Source organism: Musa acuminata, chromosome BXJ2-3, assembly GCF_036884655.1.
Source record: "Musa acuminata AAA Group cultivar baxijiao chromosome BXJ2-3, Cavendish_Baxijiao_AAA, whole genome shotgun sequence".
Lineage (NCBI taxonomy): Eukaryota > Viridiplantae > Streptophyta > Magnoliopsida > Zingiberales > Musaceae > Musa > Musa acuminata.
Genome location: NC_088340.1, coordinates 12321905 through 12343044, shown reverse-complemented (window position 1 = coordinate 12343044; position 21140 = coordinate 12321905). Strand labels below are relative to the sequence as shown.

At 38.4% G+C, this 21140-nt stretch overlaps 3 protein-coding genes across 3 annotated transcripts; 1 reads left to right on the top strand and 2 right to left on the bottom strand.

The window, feature by feature from the left end:
• Positions 1-391: 391 nt before the first annotated feature.
• On the bottom strand, positions 392-9466 carry LOC135607415 (ERAD-associated E3 ubiquitin-protein ligase HRD1-like). The gene is made up of 8 exons (XM_065099219.1): positions 9294-9466; positions 8319-8862; positions 6493-6669; positions 5277-5426; positions 4977-5185; positions 3028-3181; positions 1158-1404; positions 392-790 (listed from the first exon to the last, which is right to left on the bottom strand). Exons 2-8 carry the CDS (start codon positions 8849-8851, stop codon positions 617-619), a joined length of 1644 nt encoding a protein of 547 aa, XP_064955291.1. The 5' UTR covers positions 8852-8862; positions 9294-9466; the 3' UTR covers positions 392-616.
• Positions 9467-10577: 1111 nt separating this feature from the next.
• On the top strand, positions 10578-12780 carry LOC135607414 (uncharacterized). The gene is made up of 3 exons (XM_065099218.1): positions 10578-11139; positions 11581-11891; positions 12130-12780. Exons 1-3 carry the CDS (start codon positions 10975-10977, stop codon positions 12557-12559), a joined length of 906 nt encoding a protein of 301 aa, XP_064955290.1. The 5' UTR covers positions 10578-10974; the 3' UTR covers positions 12560-12780.
• A 231-nt stretch (positions 12781-13011) lies between these two features.
• On the bottom strand, positions 13012-20911 carry LOC103973405 (pentatricopeptide repeat-containing protein At5g27270). The gene is made up of 8 exons (XM_009387961.3): positions 20291-20911; positions 17904-19308; positions 17390-17701; positions 16687-16791; positions 16527-16614; positions 16291-16412; positions 16038-16102; positions 13012-14215 (listed from the first exon to the last, which is right to left on the bottom strand). The coding sequence occupies exons 1-8, from the start codon at positions 20846-20848 to the stop codon at positions 13661-13663; spliced, it is 3210 nt and encodes a 1069-aa protein (XP_009386236.2). The 5' UTR covers positions 20849-20911; the 3' UTR covers positions 13012-13660.
• Between the last annotated feature and the right edge of the window lie 229 nt (positions 20912-21140).

Sequence of the window (21140 nt, the reverse complement as noted above, 5' to 3'; positions counted from 1 at the left end):
AATATATATATATATATATATATATATATATATATATATACAAAGTAATCTAAGAAAAAATCTTGTCGTAAAATTCTGTGATATATATATATCACTTAACATTTACCAAAATTATTATGAGGTCTGTCGCCGCAAATGGAAAGCAGAGTTAATCAACTGCGGTCTGCATCCTAATGGATTGAGTCCTATAACACTGCTTAACATCGGCTCACATACATTTACTCTGGGTAATGAAACCACTGAAGAGACACTCGAACATCGCCTGTGGCTTGCTACAGCAGTTACTACCGACCAAACGAACAGCCACGAGTCTAGAAGGAATATTTGCTCCCAAAAACTATAGAAAGAATAGAGATACAGTCATCAAATTTACGTTAACAAACACTTCATATGCAGTGATTAAATGGGCTTAACCGAGAGGAGCAACTATTAGCATTGGACATTATCAACAAATTTTGCTACAGAAAGCACCCAAACCAGCGAAGCTAGTCATGCACAACACAGTTCAGATGTACTTATCTATCATCTGGTAAATGCTGAGTATCGTACAATTAGTGAATGAACATTGTGAAATTTCACCTCACCCCTTTCTTGACCTACAGAGTCTTGATAGGTCTTAAACTTTTTCAGACTCCTCTTGATGAGCACCATCAGGTTTAGATGTGGCAGCATCAGATGTGATGACCGATTTTCCCTTGAGATCAGCGACGGCAGGAACTACATCTCCGGATGACGTCTCAGACTGGTATGCCGCCTGCTGCTCTAAAGCCTGCAACTGTGTCTGTAGAAACTGGCAAAATGTCCAACGAAGAGAAGGTTTTAAAACCATTATGAGCAATCATATAATTATCTAAGCGACAAAAAAAAAAACTACTGCAGATTTTTGCAAATTGTATTTCTACAATAAAACCAACTAGTTAAGTTCATGGCATGATATAGTTCTGCACTATAATAGAAAATTCTTCCAGCGGTGACACAAACCTAATGGTGTGGTTGCCACATCTTTTGATATAGGATTGTGTTACATCAGCAAAAAAATGTTGAAGAGCAATACACGATACATGCTATGACCTTTTTTTTTCATGTTGGGAGTAAGCTCAAGTTGTGGAACATCAAAGTTGTTGGACTATGTAGCGAATCCCAGAATGTAAATATACCTGAATCTGGCTACGGATAACATCTTCATGTGCCTTCAATAGCGAAAGCTGCACATCTTGATTGCTGGAGGATGTCTGGCTGGAGGCAATGCTGGAATCAGAAGCCGGAAAAGGAATAGATCTAGGATGTGTATTGAATTGCAGCGATGGCCCAGAAGCCACTGCTTCTCCGGTAGGCTGTTTCATCACACCACTAAATGCCTCCAAATGAGGATTTTCCATGTGATTTGATGCATAACCTGAAGGCCTGAAAGCATATAATAAGTATAATCTCCTGAGCTATTCAACTACCATGAAATGCTGAAATAAAAGACTTTCTGAATAGAATCCTTCAAAAGTTCACATATACGCCACTTTAAATGGTATAGGATCCTCCCCGTTCTGCCATTTTCGTTTCAGTTCATTCCACCTATTCACTGGAGTGGTGCCACCCATATGGACAGATGGAACCTGCAATGGACCCATATTGAGGGAAAGAGGATCTTGACCCACTCAATATCGTGCATCTGAAACAAGGCAAGCTTTGTCCAGGAGCAAACAACCAAGTAGACTATGCCTATGTAAGCCAGCACATTTTATTGTATGAACTTAAAATTGCATGGGAAGGAAGCCATGTTTTTGGTAGAACAAATACATGGGCCATCAAGTGTCAAATTGTTGAATTGATTATCCTCATAGCGCTAAATCCAACAGAGGTCTTAAATTCTTAGCTTCCATATTCTTAACCTATTATTTGCATTTTCTCCATTGTCATGTTTATTTTTTCTACATGCACACATACCTTTCTTGACCAAAATTTTCTCACAAGTTGCTTAACAAATTACAAGGTGTGCTAATTTTCAACTGTGCATTCATGTATATTCAATTAATGAAAGAAACACTACAATTGTTGCATTACTAATAAACTTTTCCACAGAATATGTATCTCAAAGGATACAACAAGAATACAATATCTTAAACTAATGTAATAATGGATGGACGAAGTCAATTTAAAGCATAAAATCAAAGAATATTGAACCAACAGGCCCAGAGCTCATGTAAAACAAACCAAACTAACTGGCAAAACATATACATGCACCCATACCATAACCAAGAACATTCTTCTCTCCAGAAAAATATAATTTGATTAAACTGAATTTACATTAATGGCATGTTAATCAAGACAACTCATGCATTCTAATTAGTTATGGTTCTAGAATAATGGTGCTAAATTTGGATCTAGCTTGATGAAATTAATATTTGGTAGGACCAAATTTCAGGCAATACCATCCATTTTAGGGGTCTCGCTTGACCACGGTTGTTTTCTCAAAATACTATGATTATGTTTATTAATTCTGATATTACTAGTTCCAAGCAACGTAGCAAAGTATTACTTTGTTAATATACTCAAATCAGTTTCACAATTATCACATAAAACATGTCACTAGTTTGTATAATCACGTAGAACAAAAACAGATGCATTACCCTAATTTCCTACAAACTAGTAAAATAACTTCTTGTGAGAACATTTCAAAGTTAGCACTTATTCTAATTTAAACGCAAGCATCTAGGATTGCTTAATAGAGGTACTACTACAGAAGATTCTGTCTAATATTGCATATATTCTGATTGAAGGCAAACACATGATTCCACTGGCTTTAAGCTGGTTCGTAGATGCATACCAGAAGGAACTTGCTATTTTCCTACAAACTAGTAAAATAACTTCTTGTGAGAACATTTCAATGTTAGCACTTATTGTAATTTAAACGCAAGCATCTAGGATTGCTTAATAGAGGTACTACTACAGAAGATTCTGTCTAATATTGCATATATTCTGATTGAAGGCAAACACATGATTCCACTGGCTTTAAGCTGGTTCGTAGATGCATACCAGAAGGAACTTGCTGGAAGATAACTAAATGATTTCTCATATAAGGAAGCAGCCATGGCAGCAGCTTGAAGCCTTGCCTGATGCCGGCTTAGATTAGCACCTCCTGCACCATCACTGGGACCTTGTGATGATGTGCCTTCCGTTGCTGATCCAACTACAATGAGAATAAGATAACCACAGGTCAACTAAGCACCACCAAAGCAATAGCGGCAAAAATCACACCTGGTGAACTTAAAAATAAGTACTAGCAATGTAACTTTTTCCATGAGAATAATACAATCTAGGAGATGGTTCATGTCTGTTAACAACAATAAAATAAGGAAGTTAGTAAAAGCACCATACTTGTCATGCAACTAATGGTCGTGATTAGATAAAAAATACATGTCAACTCCAACTGTATCAGCTGCAAACTAAGAATTGAAATTGTCCTTTTAATCTAGTTTTATTTTTTGTAAGGGTGGATCTAGTTCTGTTTGAACTGTACTAATCCAGCAGTTTGGAGTCAATCGTGCACTGATTGGATGCTTAAATAGTCAAATAATTATCAGATAATGGACATTAATACCTACTATTTATCATTCATGGTGACTAAAATTCAACAGAACATACCATATATACCAGTCCTAACTGGACTGGTACTTCAGAAAAGATCCTTTTTCATATTGCATCATCAGAGTCCTAGCATGGTCCAAGTTCCATCTTATTAAGTATTATATTTAGTGAGGACTTTCCTGGAATTAGCAAATCAGTAGATATAAAAATTGTATATCTCCATTTTTTTTTCTCTCCGTTTTCTGCTTTAGTATTCTCACTCTTCATATCTCACACTAAAGCATATTGATTCTTAAAAATTTAATTTATGCTTCCATAACCTCTGGAGTCATCAGTTGTACATCCATTGGTATTAAAGCTTCAGTCCCAAAGCTTCTTTCACTGTTTCAACTTTGATTTGGGGTACCACAAGCAGATTTAAAGTAAAGTGAAATATAATGTCAACCTACACAAAGGAACCAGCTGAAGGGCATATTAAGTTTTTGAACCTAGATGGAAGCAAAAATGCCAGGAAGAATTGGCAAAACCATATCATAGACAATTGGATGCCCTTTTCAATTATCATTGCAGATGGGTGAGCAAGTTGCTAAAAATGGTTGGTCAAATAAAAAAAAGGTGAAAATGCTTACCTAAGACTTGGAAACAAAAAAAAAGTTCACTTAATTGTTGCTGCCCACATTATGACTAATATCTCAACAATTATTGGTAGGAATCCAGTTTAAATTAGGTAACTCAGATGCATGCTCCCCTGAAAATAAAGAAATAGCCTAGCAGAACGACGAGGGGGAGGTGGAAAGGTGTGGGGGACTATTTTCACCGTCAAAAGTGACAAATATTTACAAAATTCACAAAGTCATCATTTTAACAGATTGGCTGATAATTCTTCAGAAAAGGTCCAGTGAACAGAGTAGTCGATTGTCTATAGAATATACAAAAGATACCAAGACCAATGGACTTTTAGATAGGAAACCAGATGTGAATATGGCTTGAACTTTGAACAGACAAACATAAAGTGATAACTACATACAGCATATTTAAAGCAGCCTTGCATCTGTAATATGGCATATTCCTTTGCTAAGAGACATGACATAATCAAAGAAGCAATCCATCTGCAATTTGACTTACTCCTACAATGAGAGGCCAAATCTCTATAAAGTATGCAATTAGTCCACATGTGGTTTATGTCTACAATTATGCTTTGTCCACTTTTTCGGTCAAATCACAAGCAAAAGAAAAGAAAACATTGGTCCTTCAAGTTCTGAAAAAAAAAAGTATAAAATGACTTCATTCCTTCTCAGAAGAATGTCTCCATTTTTATGGTTGCATGCAGCTCAATTTGTACATGGAAGTAAAAGAGTAACATGGATATCTGAGGCAAGCAAGCTCAGAAACATTACCAGGTTGATTAGATTCTGATGGAGTTCCATGATGCCTAGCTGATCCAACTTGCCCATTTTCAGGAGGGACAACCAAAGCTCGGCAAGTAGGGCAAGTATGTTGTCGCTCTAGCCATGACCTTAGACAATGCACATGGAAAAGATGTCCACATAGCAATTTCTTGGCTGTAACCATCTCCTCACGACATATAATGCATGTTGCATCAGTTCTGTATTAAGGTAATGGAAGGCACTAAATAAGAAAAAATAGCCAAAAAAGTTTTGTAAACAATTTAAGAATATGTGGAGTAAATTGCTTACGCATTAAGTTCTTCTTGTGTTGCATCAGGGAAACGCTCATTCATATTTGATGTAATTTTGCGATAACGAACATAATCAGCAACACGCATTCGGAAACTGCGAAATGTCTCATACAGCTCACGGATCAAGTGCAATGGAATACCATAACTCCTATTACCAACAAAAAAGTACAATTCAACCACAAAAAAACAACTGTATGACAGCATTTATGAAAAGCAAGTTAGAAGTACTTTCTAAAAAGCAACATAGATTTAGTAAAACTTGGTTACAATTGATATTAGTTATGGCACTCTAGGGAAAAGCAGAAGAGTAGTCATATGCACAAAATTCCTTTTAGTAACCAGGTTGTGTTTTGCATTGCTCCTAGAATGAGCAAGGATTTCATAACACATAAATGAAAGCAAGTTGAATATAGTAAACAAGCACAAATTTGTTGTAGCTGAAAGTATAGAATTGATTGCCTTCGAAAAGCAAACACAAATGAAAAGAAAAATGAAGAGATAGATAAAATTAATTAGTTCCTTAAGTTGTGTACAGTAAGTCAATTTACTGAACTTGTAAGATTGATCTCCTTCAGCCGCAACCAGAGTTCAAGCACTTGTTCTAAGATAATTTTTGGCAATCATAATGTTAACTTCCACATTCACAAATAGAAAGAGTTAGGATGCAACCATAATATTAGCATGCAGTTCATGGGTGCATGCCAATGAACCACAACTGAAATCATATACAGTTGATCACATGCTCAGACCATGCAAATCAGTGCCATCAAGCTACTTGCACAGTTTGTAGGTGCTTGCTAAAGTATTATTCCTATGATACAAAACCAAAAGATCAGCATGTTACACCACGCAATGACAAAGGCATATACAATGTACACTGGGGTTTGATGATGATCAGCATGTATATTGACAATGCTGATGAGGTTTTAAAGTATTTCATGTTAGTGTTCATAATGTAAACCTTGACCAATGTTTCTATGGGCAAGTAAGACAAATAAACAGTGTGAGGAAAAATGTTCAACACTGTTAACTACAAAAGCAAACGATAATATCACAAAAAAGGGAAAACAGATCAGATAAGTAATGGAGTCATTTATGTGCAGTGAGAAAGAAGAGACAAATTATTTAATGCTTTAGTCAACTTAGAGTTGGGAACTAAAAAATATGTTCTCCAGCACAGTCATACATGAAATTAAGTTTAAGAAAGTACTTACAGAAAGATGACTAGGAAGAAAAATATGTATAAAGACAGGTGAAGAAGGTCCCGTACAAGCTCGAGATAAAATGTATAAACAGCCTTTCTCTCCCATTGGCCTTCCATAAGCATGTCACTTACATAGAAAATATACTTCACAAATGTAGATACGGTTGTTGTCGCTAGGATTGTGTATCTGGAATACCATTACAATAATCATAGGTACATACGCCACAAACAAAATGCAAGATTTCAATTGAATTTAAAATTCAAACAGCTGGCAGTTTGTTGGTCACCAACAGATAGAACTCTCTGTGGCAGCTACTAAAAGATGTTGCTAGAATATGGATGGATAAATGAGTCGGATACAAAGCCAATATCAGTCAAAGATTATACATCTCTAATAGGATAGAAACCCTATTTTATCAAAAGATGCATGAATTTAAGAGAAAAACATGCAGTTTACTAAAGCCTATTTGTCGAACAGTTTGAAATGTAGTTCACCGAGACTCAAATAATAGCAGGATTCTAACAAAATGCGAACTGTTTACTTAACAGTCGTCAAGCTTTGCCCTACTTTTTCAGTGGAAAACAACAAATTCATGCCAGATCCTTGAATTCAGGTAATAATTCAGTTGCATCTTAGTAAAAATTGAAACCATGAAAAACTATCACCATTCCAGAAGGTATTATTACTGTATGCTCTCGAACTGCTGGTGTTATTTCCATTATATGATAAAGCATTACAAGAAATTAAACCTCAGTTTGTCCTACTTCTCAACCCTTAAATTTCAAGGAAAACCTCTCCTTTCGCCGTATAGATCAAAATCATTATTAAATGTGATTAGCAAATCATTTGTTTTCTTTATTGATGAAAAATAAATAGTATGAGCAAACCTGCTTTAGTGTAGTTAATTCCATCATTGAGAATCTCATTTGTTTCATAATGAACGTGATGAGGTTCCAAAGACTACAAACAAAAACAACAACCCTTCTAAGTTCTATCTCTATATATGTTCTACTTTGTTGATATTTCCCAACACTTCATCTTACTAGAAGGTGCCCCCAACAACATTCCTCAGATCATCACAAGCTTTCTTGTTGGTGACAATGGGTCTTCTTTGGTATTCCTTTCTATCGTGTCACTTCTTGCACAAAATATGTGACATTGCCATCCCAAAGATGTAAGAAACGATATCGTAAGATATCACCCATCCCAAAGATGAAAGAAACCATATCATAAGATATCATTCTTCTCACCATATTCTTGCAGGTCATAATCTTCATCCACATTTAACAGAGTACAAAAAGACCATTTAAAATAATTCTTTTATCAGGGATTTTCCATACTCAAGCTTCAAATCAACATAGATACTTAGGCTTGTTACCATACAAGATTTGTAAGTGCATAAGATATTATCATGGCTTAACAGTCAATAATTTGTACATATGCCAACAGGTAATAAGAAAAGAATCCTCTTGTAAATTTTAGATCAAATGTGAAATAAAATTCAATTATTCGGCTTTAACGTAACATGCCACAACTCGGTCTAGGTTGTCATTGTGTTGGTTTATAATAAGCACTAAATATACAGCATAATTAAATTAAAGAAGCCGGCAAAGAAATGCAAACAAAGTATGTAAATCTTTTGCTGCAGACAATATCTGATTTGATTAACTAACTCAAATGAAAAGAAGAGTGCGAAATGTAAACAAAGTATGTAAAGCTTTTGCTGCAGACAATATCTGATTTGATTAACTTACTAAAATGAAAAGAAGAGTGCGAAATGTAAACAAAGTATGTAAAGCTTTTGCTGCAGACAATATCTGATTTTATTAACTTACTCAAATGAAAAGAAGAGTGCGACCGATGCTTGCCGAGTTTGAATCAGAGACCTCAAAGAATTGTACAAGAAAAGACAGTCGAGGATTAAGAGGAAAATCATGAACGAAACTATCCGCATATGGGACAGCGGAGAAACAGAGGGCGTTGTCTCAATATATTCGACTCTCTTCTGGGCCAACCAATGCAAGGCTTTGATCAAGAGAAGAGCTGTAACCATCGCTAGGAAAGTAACAGAAAAGTCTTGCCGGAATATGGTGATTGCAAATAGTATATCCATGACCTCCCTCCATGATTGTTCATTGAGCCTTTCGACTTCTGCTTCTCTGAGAGAACCAAGAAACAAACGCTTGACCAACTGCCACATTATGCACATGATGACCAGGCACATGTTCAAAAGAAGCACAAAGCATATCTTCGAGGTGGAGAGGTAGACCAGGGCAGGATAGAACTGCCCTCTGCTGCTAAATGCATAGTAGATCGCGCTAATGGTAGCCAAGAAACTAAATCCAGCATAAGTTTCGAGCCTCATCATTTTCCAAGAAGCTGCCACGACAATTACATGATAAGATAGTGTCTCTACGGAAGGACAAAAAGAAGATAATAACCAAATCCGAACACAAAAAAAGTCTAAATAACGAACCGCAGAACCAGCAGTAGAAACATGGTCTTCGAGAAACAAAAGTTGCAATTTCTCCAAGAAAGAAAAAATTCTCATGCATATAAACTACGAGATGCGCAACTTATATATCATCTGGGCCTTCGTTTGGACCAAACGAACGATGCCAAACCACGTCAGATCCCTAATACCAACCCAAAATCAAATTCCTAAACAGAGTAATTATAAAAACCTCAATTTCAGTGACAAATCATCCGTCACTTGCGAATCAACCAAAAATCCCCAACTTGCGTTTTTCCCATCATCAGCATCCAGAAATACACAAATCGATCAAAAAATACAAGTAATAACAACTTACAGAGCGATTAAATATGCGGATCCGAACAACTGAATAGAACCAAGGGTATAAATTCAACGAAGAACACTAGACCATCGCTCGCAAAGAAGGGATCAGTATCGACCAGAGGAGGCGAAGGTTAGAAAGGGCTGACGACCGATGGGAAACGAGAGCGGTCGCAGGGATCCGAGCGACGCATAAAAACTTGGGAGTATCCGCCCGAATTCTATTACGCGTGTCGCGACGAGTCATCTGTCGACGCGTGTCCAAGACGTGACCGGAGCACAGAACGGGACGGAATATTTTGAGTTATATTTTCACCGGTATTTACCCTTATAATTTTTCATATTTACAAAGACGCCCCCCCTCTGGATTGAGACTCTCCATCTCCCTATTTCTATAAACCTTCGTAAAAACGAATATTTATAGTTATGTTATTACGAGTATTTACCTAATTGTGTGTTGGCTTTAACTCTATAGCTTTAATTTGATTGGGGAATCAAACAGGAGGGAACCGATAAAGTGGTATATCTTATGAACAACAAGATTAGGTTGGGTCAACATTCGTTATTCTAAATATGACAGCTTTGACCCCTCGTTTGACGACCCATATATAAGCACAATTTCTCTTTGTCTCGCAAGAACATCTCCGATTTTGCAGGTTTAGATTTTAAATCGTTCAGTTTCGAGATTTTGATTCGAGCCAATTTGGTCGATGAGGTTGTATAACCGGAGTTCATATCCTTAATATGATTTGACTTGCATCTTTCTTAAACACGTTGGATTTGGATATAAATCCTTTTTTTTAATGTTATTATTGAGTGGATAGAATTTGGGATGATATATTATTATTATTATTCTATGACGTATGCACATCTCAAAGCCGACACGTTGTCATGGGACCAACAGCAGATTTATTTATAGCGTCAACTTCGCCAGGGTAAGGGGTGGGTGCCTTTGCGTCGAGTCCCTTTATCCGATGGTATTCAAAATCGCTTCTTATTCGTGGCTCGCATAACCATCGTTTCTTTTTTCTAAAAAGGTCCTCCGACTTCTTTATATTTGATTTTAAATGAGGGGAACGAGATCGCAACGAATACCGCAGATGAAATGGTCTGCGAATAGCCCTCCCCTACCGTTGGATACATATATGCACGATTGTCAAAGCGTGAACCGTCGTTGCTTTAATATTCGTGAAACAATGATTGGGCGGTGGATGAATTATGACCGCATATTGTTTATATGCGGCGGCAATCCTTCAAATAATAGTTTTATAGTTTTCGTTCCGTATAATTCAAATCTCGGGACGGGTTTTTCCGTTCCTCCGCCGAGTGCCGGAGGCCTCGCCTTCTGCCGCATCTCTCTCTCTCTCTCTCTCTCTCTCTCCCCCATACCCTTACTTTCCTGTGAATCATGGCTTGAATTTGATTCGTTTCTTTTCTCAATTCATAGTTGATTCGTTTCCTTTCGGGTAATTCTTCATCCGAGTTTTGAAGGGATTATTGAAGTTGACGCCTCTTTCGTTTTTTCTCCAAGAATTAGTTGGTGTCGATCCGGTTGGTGGTGGGTGAAAGGTCGAATCTTTGCAAGATGGGAGCCATGGTATTATAGGTGGTGGTGGTGGTGGTGGTCGAATTTGGTTTTTGCTCGAGTCGATGAGAATTATGGGCTGTTCATAGGCTTGTTCGGTGTTTGGATCGACATGGGGTTCGATTACTACGACATACTGAAGGTGAATCGAAGTGCCACCGATGAGGATCTCAAGAAGTCTTACCGGAGGCTGGCGATTCGATGGCACCCGGACAAGAACCCAAGTAACGAAGAGGAGGCCGAGGCCAAGTTCAAGCAAATCTCTGAAGCCTACGAGGCAAGTTGCATCGACATATCCCTTTCTCTGATTGCTTTTACTGAGTTTTCTTATGATTAGCCGCGGACTAGTGCGGAGATTCCTTTTGGGATCAACATTTCGTTGTTTCGGTAGGCATGATTCCTTATTTTGATCACAGGAAACGATTAAGAGGCGACTCATTTGGTTTAAGATATAAATTCGATAAAGATGTCTTCTGCATTAGTGTAATCCTCTCAGAGGCAATTTGAGCTTCGACATGCTCTCGTAGAGCATTTTTCTGTCCAAAGTCAGAATCCTGACGGCTGACTGTGAAATTTTGGGAAAGCTGACCTTTTTCCCTGTCTGAGAGAGAGGAGTAACTCTGTATATTGTTTACGATGCCTCAGGAAGATGATTCCATCAACAAGAAATAGAGATCAAGCTGGGAATGTTCTTACCTTTCAAGACTGTTTGGTTCAGGTACTAAGTGATCCTCAAAGACGGGCAATATACGATCAACACGGAGAAGAGGAGGAGCCGAAGGGCGTGCCTCGAGATGCCGAGGACATATTTACCGAAATCTTTGGAAGCACTAATCCTTTTGGTTTCGAGTCCATGAACCGTGCAAAGTCTACGAGGTTTCAAGCAGATGGTAGTGGCTCTGCTGCTCCCGCTGCCCGGCCATGGAAAGCACCTGCCGTGGAGAGAAAGCTGGCGTGCAGCCTCGAGGAGCTCTACCATGGCACAGAGAAGAAGATGAACATCTCTAGAAATGTCATGCAACCTAACGGGTATAAGCTTCTTCCAAATGGAATAAACTACCTAGCTAGCTAGCATCGTAATCGAACCTTATTCTTCGCTGCCAATTCCAGTCTTCATATATGTCGTCGTCTGCTATGATATGAATAGTAGGATCTATTGTCTCTCTGTTTGAGTTGTTCGTTTGGCTGCAGATCTAGAAATAACTTGTGCAAGTTCATTACATTACATGCAAGTTTACTGACTCTTCTTCCTGTCGGTACAACGCAGACGTACGGTCCCAGAGAACGAGGTGTTGACGGTCGAAGTGAAACCAGGGTGGAAGAGGGGAACCAAGATAACGTTTCCAAACAAGGGGAACGACAGACTCGCTGCAGATATAGTCATTGTGATCGACGAGAAGCCTCATGATGTTTACAAGAGGGATGGCAATGACCTCGTCGTCCACCACAAGATCTCGTTGGTGGATGCACTAACAGGGACCAGGATCAACCTCAAGACTCTCGACGGGCGCGACTTGGTGATCGAGATGACTGATGTGGTGAAGCCTAGCTATGAGCTGGTGATCCAAAGCGAAGGGATGCCGGTCGCAAGAGAGCCCCGGAAGAAGGGGAATCTGGTGATCAAGTTTGATGTCAAGTTCCCTTCGAGATTGGCACCGGAGCAGCGTGCAGCCATCAGACGCATTCTCGGAGGATGATTGCCGTGCGAAAGTAGGTTTGTGTTTGTGTTCTTCTGTGGCGACACTAATATTTCTCTCGTTTCTAGTGCTTATAGTATCCCTCCCTATCATTCATTATGTTTTGTTGAAAAGATGTTGTGTCTCTGGAATGTTTTCTGATGTAACAAACAGTGGTTATAAACTCAAATGCTGTAATTCTTACATGAAGTGAGATGGAATTCCAAGGGGTTGATCTCAAACTTGAGCAGATTAATGGCTTCGCTTCATTTATCACATCATATTATAGAAGCTCAAGTATTCACAAACAAGAAACAACATTATAGAAGCTTAAGCATTCACAAACAAGAAACAACGAACTTGCCTGGACCAGGGTAACGAGCCACTGAGGAAAGGTGATCACTCCCACAACCGTGCATGGTGACTCGGCATTCTGCAAACATGCAGATCCTAGTAAATCCTCGAAAAGAAAATTAGAAGAAAAACATCCTCCATCTGCACAAGAATTCTCTCTTTTGGAGTCTGTTTACAAGTGCCCTGACCGGGCGTCGCATTGCAAATCTATGCCAGTTAATGGTACATCCGAAAAGTTAAAGATCAACATAATACTGAACGTCATGGTATTTCTTCGAACCTACCTGCGTTTCAACTTGATTTTCCAAGCATACAAGTCAAAAAATTCTTTCAAAACATTTCCATTTGTTGTTCTTGTTAATATATTTCTTTCACCAATCAACTGTTCTCACCAAATGTGGTTGGAGTTGATCTGCATCAGCGGGAGGAATTCTGAAGTTCCCATAGTGCTTGCGGTTAGACATCCTCAACAAAATAGATGAGCACTGCTCTGGAAACACTTCTTTATGGGGTGACCTGGCCAGAAGGATCTCTTGTATCCTGTCAATAGCAATCCACAAATGCGGAATCCAGTAAATGATGTCACTGTGTACAATCTTAGATATCATATTAACCCATCACTCCATCTTGATGTGATCTTTTTCACCACAAATTCACCATGACAACATTTCATGGACACTGCTGACTGTATTATTTCTCTTTGGCAGCTTCGAGAGAGGTTTAATCCCCACCTCTTGATCAGCCTCCATAGCATCATCAGGTAATGCATTAAGCTCGAACCTTTGACCCCACTCTCAGGTTTCTCAGAAACAAGAGTCCATTCAGATTTATTGCATCTAGAATGTCCCCAGCCTCAGATTCTTTGCCAGCAAACTCATAAAGATGGGCAGCAGCACTTAATATAAACCCATCAGGCTTTAGGAACTTATTAATGGTTTCAAAGAACGAAAGACCTTTCTCGACAAGCCCATAGTCCATGTATGCTCGCATCATAGTTCTACAGCATGCTAAATCAGGATCCAAGCCTGTTTCTCTCATTTCTCTAATGACTCTTTCTGCCTCAAAAATGAATCCTTCCTTGGTGAAGGCAAAGATTAAATGGTTGAAATGAGCAGATGAGGGAGCGATTCCGTCACCTATCATTCTGCGAATAGTTTTCTCTGCCTCTGAATATTTCTTGCTTTCTGTAAAAGCTCTAACTAGTGCAAGATATGTATGGGAATCTGGAAAATGTCCGATTCTTTGCATGTCTTGGAAAAGATCCTCTGCTTCACGATGAAGTCCGGACGTGGCATAAACATTAATCATCGTGTTGTAACTGATCTGCAAGTACATAAATGACAACAACAAACACTGTATCAAACAAAACAGAAAAATGTTTAAGCATTGGTTATAAATGTGGAGACGCATTCTTGCTTCTTAGTAAGAAAGATAATTTTCTGTGCCAAAAAGGAAAATATCAATTTCTCGACAATACATGATCAATAAACCAAAGTCAACCCTAACAATCAAATTGTGGAATTTTCAAGAGATGCCATAAACCCAGAAAAGTGACACATTCATATACATGTCATGCAGCTTTTATCACACTAATATGAGTGCACAAAAACATACATCGATATCTAAAGCCAATAATCAATGTTATCAGAGTACGTCAAGTTAATTGGATATGCGTGCACTCCTTCCTTTAAGCACAAACCTGGGAAAAAAGAAAGCTAGCCTGCTTGACATGTGTTACCATGTCAACTTCTAGCAACAAGGTATGCTGTCACGGTCCAATCCAATGGGATAACTAACCTATAAACTTGATAGACTTGAACCAATAGCTCAAAATACTTATTCTCATCTTAATGTTAGCAAACAAGCTCAATTTTCCTCCCATATCTGATGTGGGCCTACAATAAACTGTCACAGTCTCCCCCAACCTTAAGGATTAACGTCCTCATCAAAGCCCATTTCATGCTCATAGCTTAGAATCAAAACCTCATACATGCCCAATACTGGATATGCTCTAATACCATATATCACAATCTGACCCAATGAAAGAACTGGCTAATTAATGAGCCAAACAATTAAAGCTAAGCCAATGAAAGTAGACATATCTTAGGTCTATAAACCAATTCTTAATTCCCATCCCACATCTAATGTAACACTAACCTAGGGGTGTTAGCAGGTGCAACTTTGTTCTATACTAGTGAGTACAGCAAACGAAAGGTAGAAGTTTATAAAATATGCAAATATGTCCCTATATGAAAAAATCTACAACATCACAACAATGAAATGGCCAACAAATGTACAAGTGACAAACCAATTGACTTAGACACTGGTTATTATGAATATCATTGAACTATTGGACTGGTATGCCATGTCAGTATTGATTTAATAAAGCATGTAAAGCCAGGACTAGTAAATACTTAAAACAGTTGGTACAATTTGGTATCTGATTCCATGGGACAAGCATCTTTTTACAAGTTGCAGACTGCTTTTGTCTTGAATCATCTTCACTGAGTATTGATTCAGTGTAGTATGTAAACCATACACCAGCACTTAATTAGACTAGTGAATATTGCTTAAAACAGTTGGTACAATTTAGTATCTGACTCCTAGGCACAAGCATCATTTTACAAATTGCACACTTCTTTTGTCTCGATTCATCTCCAGTGAGTCGCCAAAATAAGCTAATAGCACCACGAACACTTTTGAGAGAACTTAATTTAGGCAGTTCAGAATGACAATGTCAGGAAAACCAGCCCCGATATTCTGTCCTAGTTTTGTAACTGAACCAAAAGCTTTTCTATTATATTAATATAAATAATCTTAATGCATCTGTACCAAGTGAACCTCATAAACCAGCAATGTCAAGAAGTAGCAACTAACAAGCATAGAAAATACTAAACATTCATTAGCAGAAAATGTGTCCATCACATCAACAGACAAGCAATATTAATTTGTATTAAGCTGCAAATCAATTTTCCATAAAATATCTTAAGAATTTAAGGATAATTTTATGCATTTGCTCATTGGTCAAATAACCCGTAACAATAATATCTGAAAACCATGCATGCCAAATTCAAAATCAAGATCTCAAGAAAGATAAGATTAGCTGTCAAAACATACTACAGTATTTGTTAGCTTAAATGCATACCCTTCCAGGTAGTATTCCAACTTCCATCATTTTACTAAAGAGTAGAGACGCCTTTTCAGTCCTACCTGCAGGGCCAATCGCATGTACCAGTTAGCTGATTTCTAGGCAAAACTACATCTCAGGCTCGATTTTTCATGCTGTGGTTGGACAACCTAAACAGTAAGATGAACCTATGATGCATTAAGTGGTCGAAAATATCAAATGAAAATGATATGCAGTAACAGTTGTTATGACTAAAGGATGAATGTCATACCAGCTTTTCCATAGTAACTAATCATGTTGGTATATGCCTTTTCATCTATTGACAAACCCAAACCTTGTGCAGTATTGAACATCTCAATAGCTTTCTCCAACTTCCCCCGTTGACCATGTACACTGCATTATTTGATATGAAAAAAGCATCATTTACATAAAAAATAAGCAGATATTGACAGATAGTGAGACAATTATCCCAAGCAAAATTCCACCTCTTTTGAACATGGACTCTACCTTATCATAGTGTTGTATGTCTGAAGGGATGGAGGTACACCAGATGAAATCATATGATCATATATGCTGACAGCAGAGTGTAATTTACCTGCATTTATCTTGTTAGTTTTTCAGTTAGTTCCACTCAAATAATGGGCATTTTTGGAGGATAATTCCTAACCTGCTTCTAGCATTGACTTGATATAAGTGTTGTAGGCTACAGTATCGAGCTCCATATTAGAATTAAAACTGTCATAAATTATTCTTTCTGCTTCCATATATTTTCCTGAAAAAAATAGAGAAGGTAAATGACAATTTATTTGTGGCTAAAAATATAACAAGTTATTTGTGGAAGCCTAAAATGTATAAACAAAGGAACTACCCATTAGGAGGAAAGTACTGTAAAAATTGAACAATTGAACTAATTCTTCACAATTATGCATGATAAAACCAAATCCATACTTGTCCAACCACTTACTGCTATGAAAAGTAAACAACGATCCAATTATACTTCTGATTCTCTGTGTTCCTCAGGCACTTACAACAACCACCAGCCTCCCAAGGAGAAAATTGTTCTTATATTCTCAACAAGAATAATTTCATGAAGATAAGACCCCAGTTAGTGGTAAATTTTGATTTTTGATTTTGGTATATTAATGTAATTATCCAGATTTACCTACTAAGCATGTAAATGTCATATGAATACTAAATTTATTAACTTTAATTTGTTTAAATCCAATAAAGTACTAAAGAGATATTAGCTGTATCCATATTCTTCCTAATGGTTTAAGATATGCAGTGTATCCTAGTGACTTTGTTACTTGTGCTAGTAGTATTGGCTTAAAATAGGATATGTATATGCAGAGAGAACATCAAATACACACCATTCTTAGTTAAAGTATTGACAAGTATGCTGATGGTAACAGCATCCTGAGTGTATGCTCGATTAATCATTTCTTTATACAGCCGAATTGCTTCATCAACATCTCCACATTTGCAACAAACACCTATCATTGAGTTGTAAGCAGCCTCTGCAGGTTTTGAAGAGTGTGATACAGAGGCAAATACTTCTTGGGCTTGTTTTAATTGGTGGCAACGACCGTAGAGAGTAATCATAGAAGCAACAACTGAATCTTCAGGTATAAATCCTAGATCCAAAATCTGCCTATACAAGGTTTCAACTTCAACTATACTCCCTGCAGCACAGAGAACAACCATTAATATCTGCTAAATAATGAGGGCATTTTTTAAACTGACATTGTTGATAAATAAGCAAAAAAGAATTATCTTTGCTTAAAATTTCCAGGATGTGTATTGAGTAGGGACTAAAGAGTCATATGAAATCTGTTAAGTGCAGATAAGGAGAATAATATAATATCAGCTATACAAGTGGCTTGCCTTCCCTAGCATATTTGCTAATCAGCTGGCTTGCTGTAGATAAACCACCATTTGTCTGACACAAGGATTTCAGAATTTCTTTGGCCTTTTCAGTGTCACCATTTTCCAGATACAAGCAAAGCATTACACTGAAGGCTGTAGCATCTGGTTGCTCCAAGTTCTTCAACAGATTCTCTGCTTTCTGAAGCCCTCCAGCTGCACCATACATCGCCATTAATGATGTCTTTGTGAATTTATCTATGGCCAAGCCAACATTTTCCATCTCCTCCATCAAAATTTCAGCATCATCTATCATCCCCTTTTTGCAATACACTTCCAAAACAGTCTTATATAGGCCTTCATCAAGCTTAATTTCACCGTGCCTTACCTGTGAAATTAATACTTTGGCCTTTTCGAAGAGTCCCAATTTTGCATAAAGTCTAAGCAAGTCATTACAGCAGCCTGCATCAGGAAGCCCCGTTTTGGATAGCATCTGGAATGTTAGTTCAGCAGAAGCCACATCTTCCTTGGCAACATAACAGCGAAGCAAAACATTATGTGCAAAATTTGACAGCTCCACATTTCTTGATCTCATAAGTTCAATAATTCCTACAGCTTCCTCATAATTTCCTACATTAAGATGGACATTAGCCATAGCCACATATGTCTTTTCATCATTAAGAAGACCTATTTTTTCAATTTCTTCAAACATTTTCAGTGCATCCTCATATAGTCCAAGTTTTCCATATATCCTTATGAGAATTCCATATATAACCTCATCAGGGACAATTTTGTTTCTTTCCATCTCTGTAAAGAGTGCCAAAGCTTTGGAGTAATTGGCATTCTTGCAGTGCAACGTCAAAAGTGAAGCTAAAGTGTAGTTACTTGGAATGATCGCCAAAGCTTTCATCTCTTCATAAAGTTGCAATGCATCATCTCCCTTACCATGTTTAACACTTAAAGTAATAAGCAAGCTGTATGTAGCCTCCTCAGGAGTGAAGCCAGATTTTTTCATTTTTCTAAATGCATCAAAAGCATCATCAACCAGGTCTTCCTTGGCATATGAACTAATAATGATTGTATAAGTAAATCGATTAGGCTCTACTGCATCATCCAACATCTGTTTCCAGAGCTCAATAACCTTTTCATGCAGCTTCTGCTTTTGCAAGGATGAAATCATGAAATTAAAAACTGCAACAGAGGGTAAAATATCCCTTCTACGCACAGCAGAATAAAACAACATCATGTCTTTATGCCGTCCCCACCTAGCATATGCACAAAGCATAGTTCCACAAGCAACTTCATCTGGTTCACAACCTGCTTCAAGCATCTCCAAGAAAATTTGTTCAGCAAGTTTGATCTTTCCAACTTGGCCATATATTCTTAGAACAATAGTGTAGACAATAACACTAGGTCTGTAGCACAGCTGCAATGTGCAACAACAGTAATAATGATCATTGTTCAAAAACACGTGTGAGCACAATGCATCCCAGTTGATGTAACAAACTTTTTACTAAAAGTGCACCTTTTATATAATGGGACCGTACAAAAGCATCTTAGTGAACTATTGCAGCACATGCGAGGTTCGTGTTATTAACCAAACCATGAAGTAAAACTCTACACCTAAAACCGAAAAAAAAACAAGTTTGTGTGATATAGGCAAGATCTTAAAACCACATGTTGGTTTTCTTTGTCAGAATTCTGTAATTGTCAATAAGATAACAGATTCATGGATCAATTTAGTAGTCTGAACACAAAGAACTGGTGAAGTTGTCCAACTTAGAACTTAAGAAATCAAGATACCAGGATTAAGGCCTTTCTGACAAGCAGTATATCTCTTCAATAATAGACTGACTTGTTCTATGGTCTCCCAATTTGTGAAAAAAGAGAGTCAAAAATATACAAAATAATCACCATGAGTTAATTACACACCTAGAGAGAGCCATCAAGTACAATAAAACCAAGGGAAACAAACTAATTACATCTATCTGCCTAATAAAATGGCAATAGGGTGGACAAAAAATTGGAACAAATCACTAGTAATTTAACACCTCTGTGAATTAACCTGCAACAGTCTAATTGACAAAACACTTATGTATATGTTTGACTCGTTTGCTATTTCTCAGAGTTCAAACGGAATCAACCTACCTATCGATCCATTTCCGCCAACCCCCATGACCATCTTACTGAAGGGTTCCCCAGAAACAAGCCTTTTCTTTTCTTTAAGATGCAATGATTCAAACTAGATGACTCAAAATCGGTGTAGAACGAAGCATGCAACGCAGACAGAAACTGATTACTGGAAAAAAAAAAGAACATACATGATTCCAACATGCAATACGACGACACATACGACCAAACATGGAGAAGGCAGACAACAGGATGAAAAGGAAGTCATTTCGACCCACCTGCAGCTTCATCCAGGCAAAGAAGTCTCTGACCTGCCGCCACCCGCGTTGCTCCTTTAGCACAACACACATCTCCCGGAAGCTCAGTTTCGTCACGAACGACGCCATAACCTCCCTCATGTCATACGACCCCTCCGGCCTCCCAGCCAGCGCCCGAACCTTCCGAATCGCCGCTACCACGTGTTTCCCGTACAGGTGCCCGTCCCTGTCGTCCTCGATCAACTGCGACATCTGCTCCGGTGTGCGGCGGATCCACCGGGGAGTCTGGGCGCCGCTCCCCTGGTTGCGGCGGAGGCGGCTGAGGTACTGGGCCTTGGCGTGGATGATGCGGCGGGCGTCGTCGTCGGAAAGGGGCTTTCGTGGGTTCCGGCGGTAGGGTCGGGGCCGGGGCCTGCCAGAGTTTCCGTCGCTGAGGCTCCACGGGTCAGAGGCATTGGAGGAGCGGACGGGAGGATTGGAATTGAGAAGCTTGGAGCGGGGCCTGGGCGGCGGCAGACCGAACGGGTTTTGTGGAGGAGAAGTGAAAGGGGATAGGAAAGGGCTTCTGAGGCAATCCATTGGCTATGGTTAGGCTTTCCGCGCGCGCGCGAGGGAGAGAGAGAGAGAGAGAGGGGTCGTCGGGAAGAGGCCGAGGAGGTCGGTAAAATATCGCGGCGAAGGGGATTAGGGGTTTTGTGCACATGCTGATCACGTGATAGTAGTGGGCTCGCAATGGGCCTTCTTTTGGGCCATCTAGTCAATACCAATAGCTTCTTTGAGTCTAACAAAATAAACATAAAAGAAAATTCTTAAAACCTTCCATATTCATAATATAATAAAACTTTCAAAGGATATTAATGTCAATTAGACT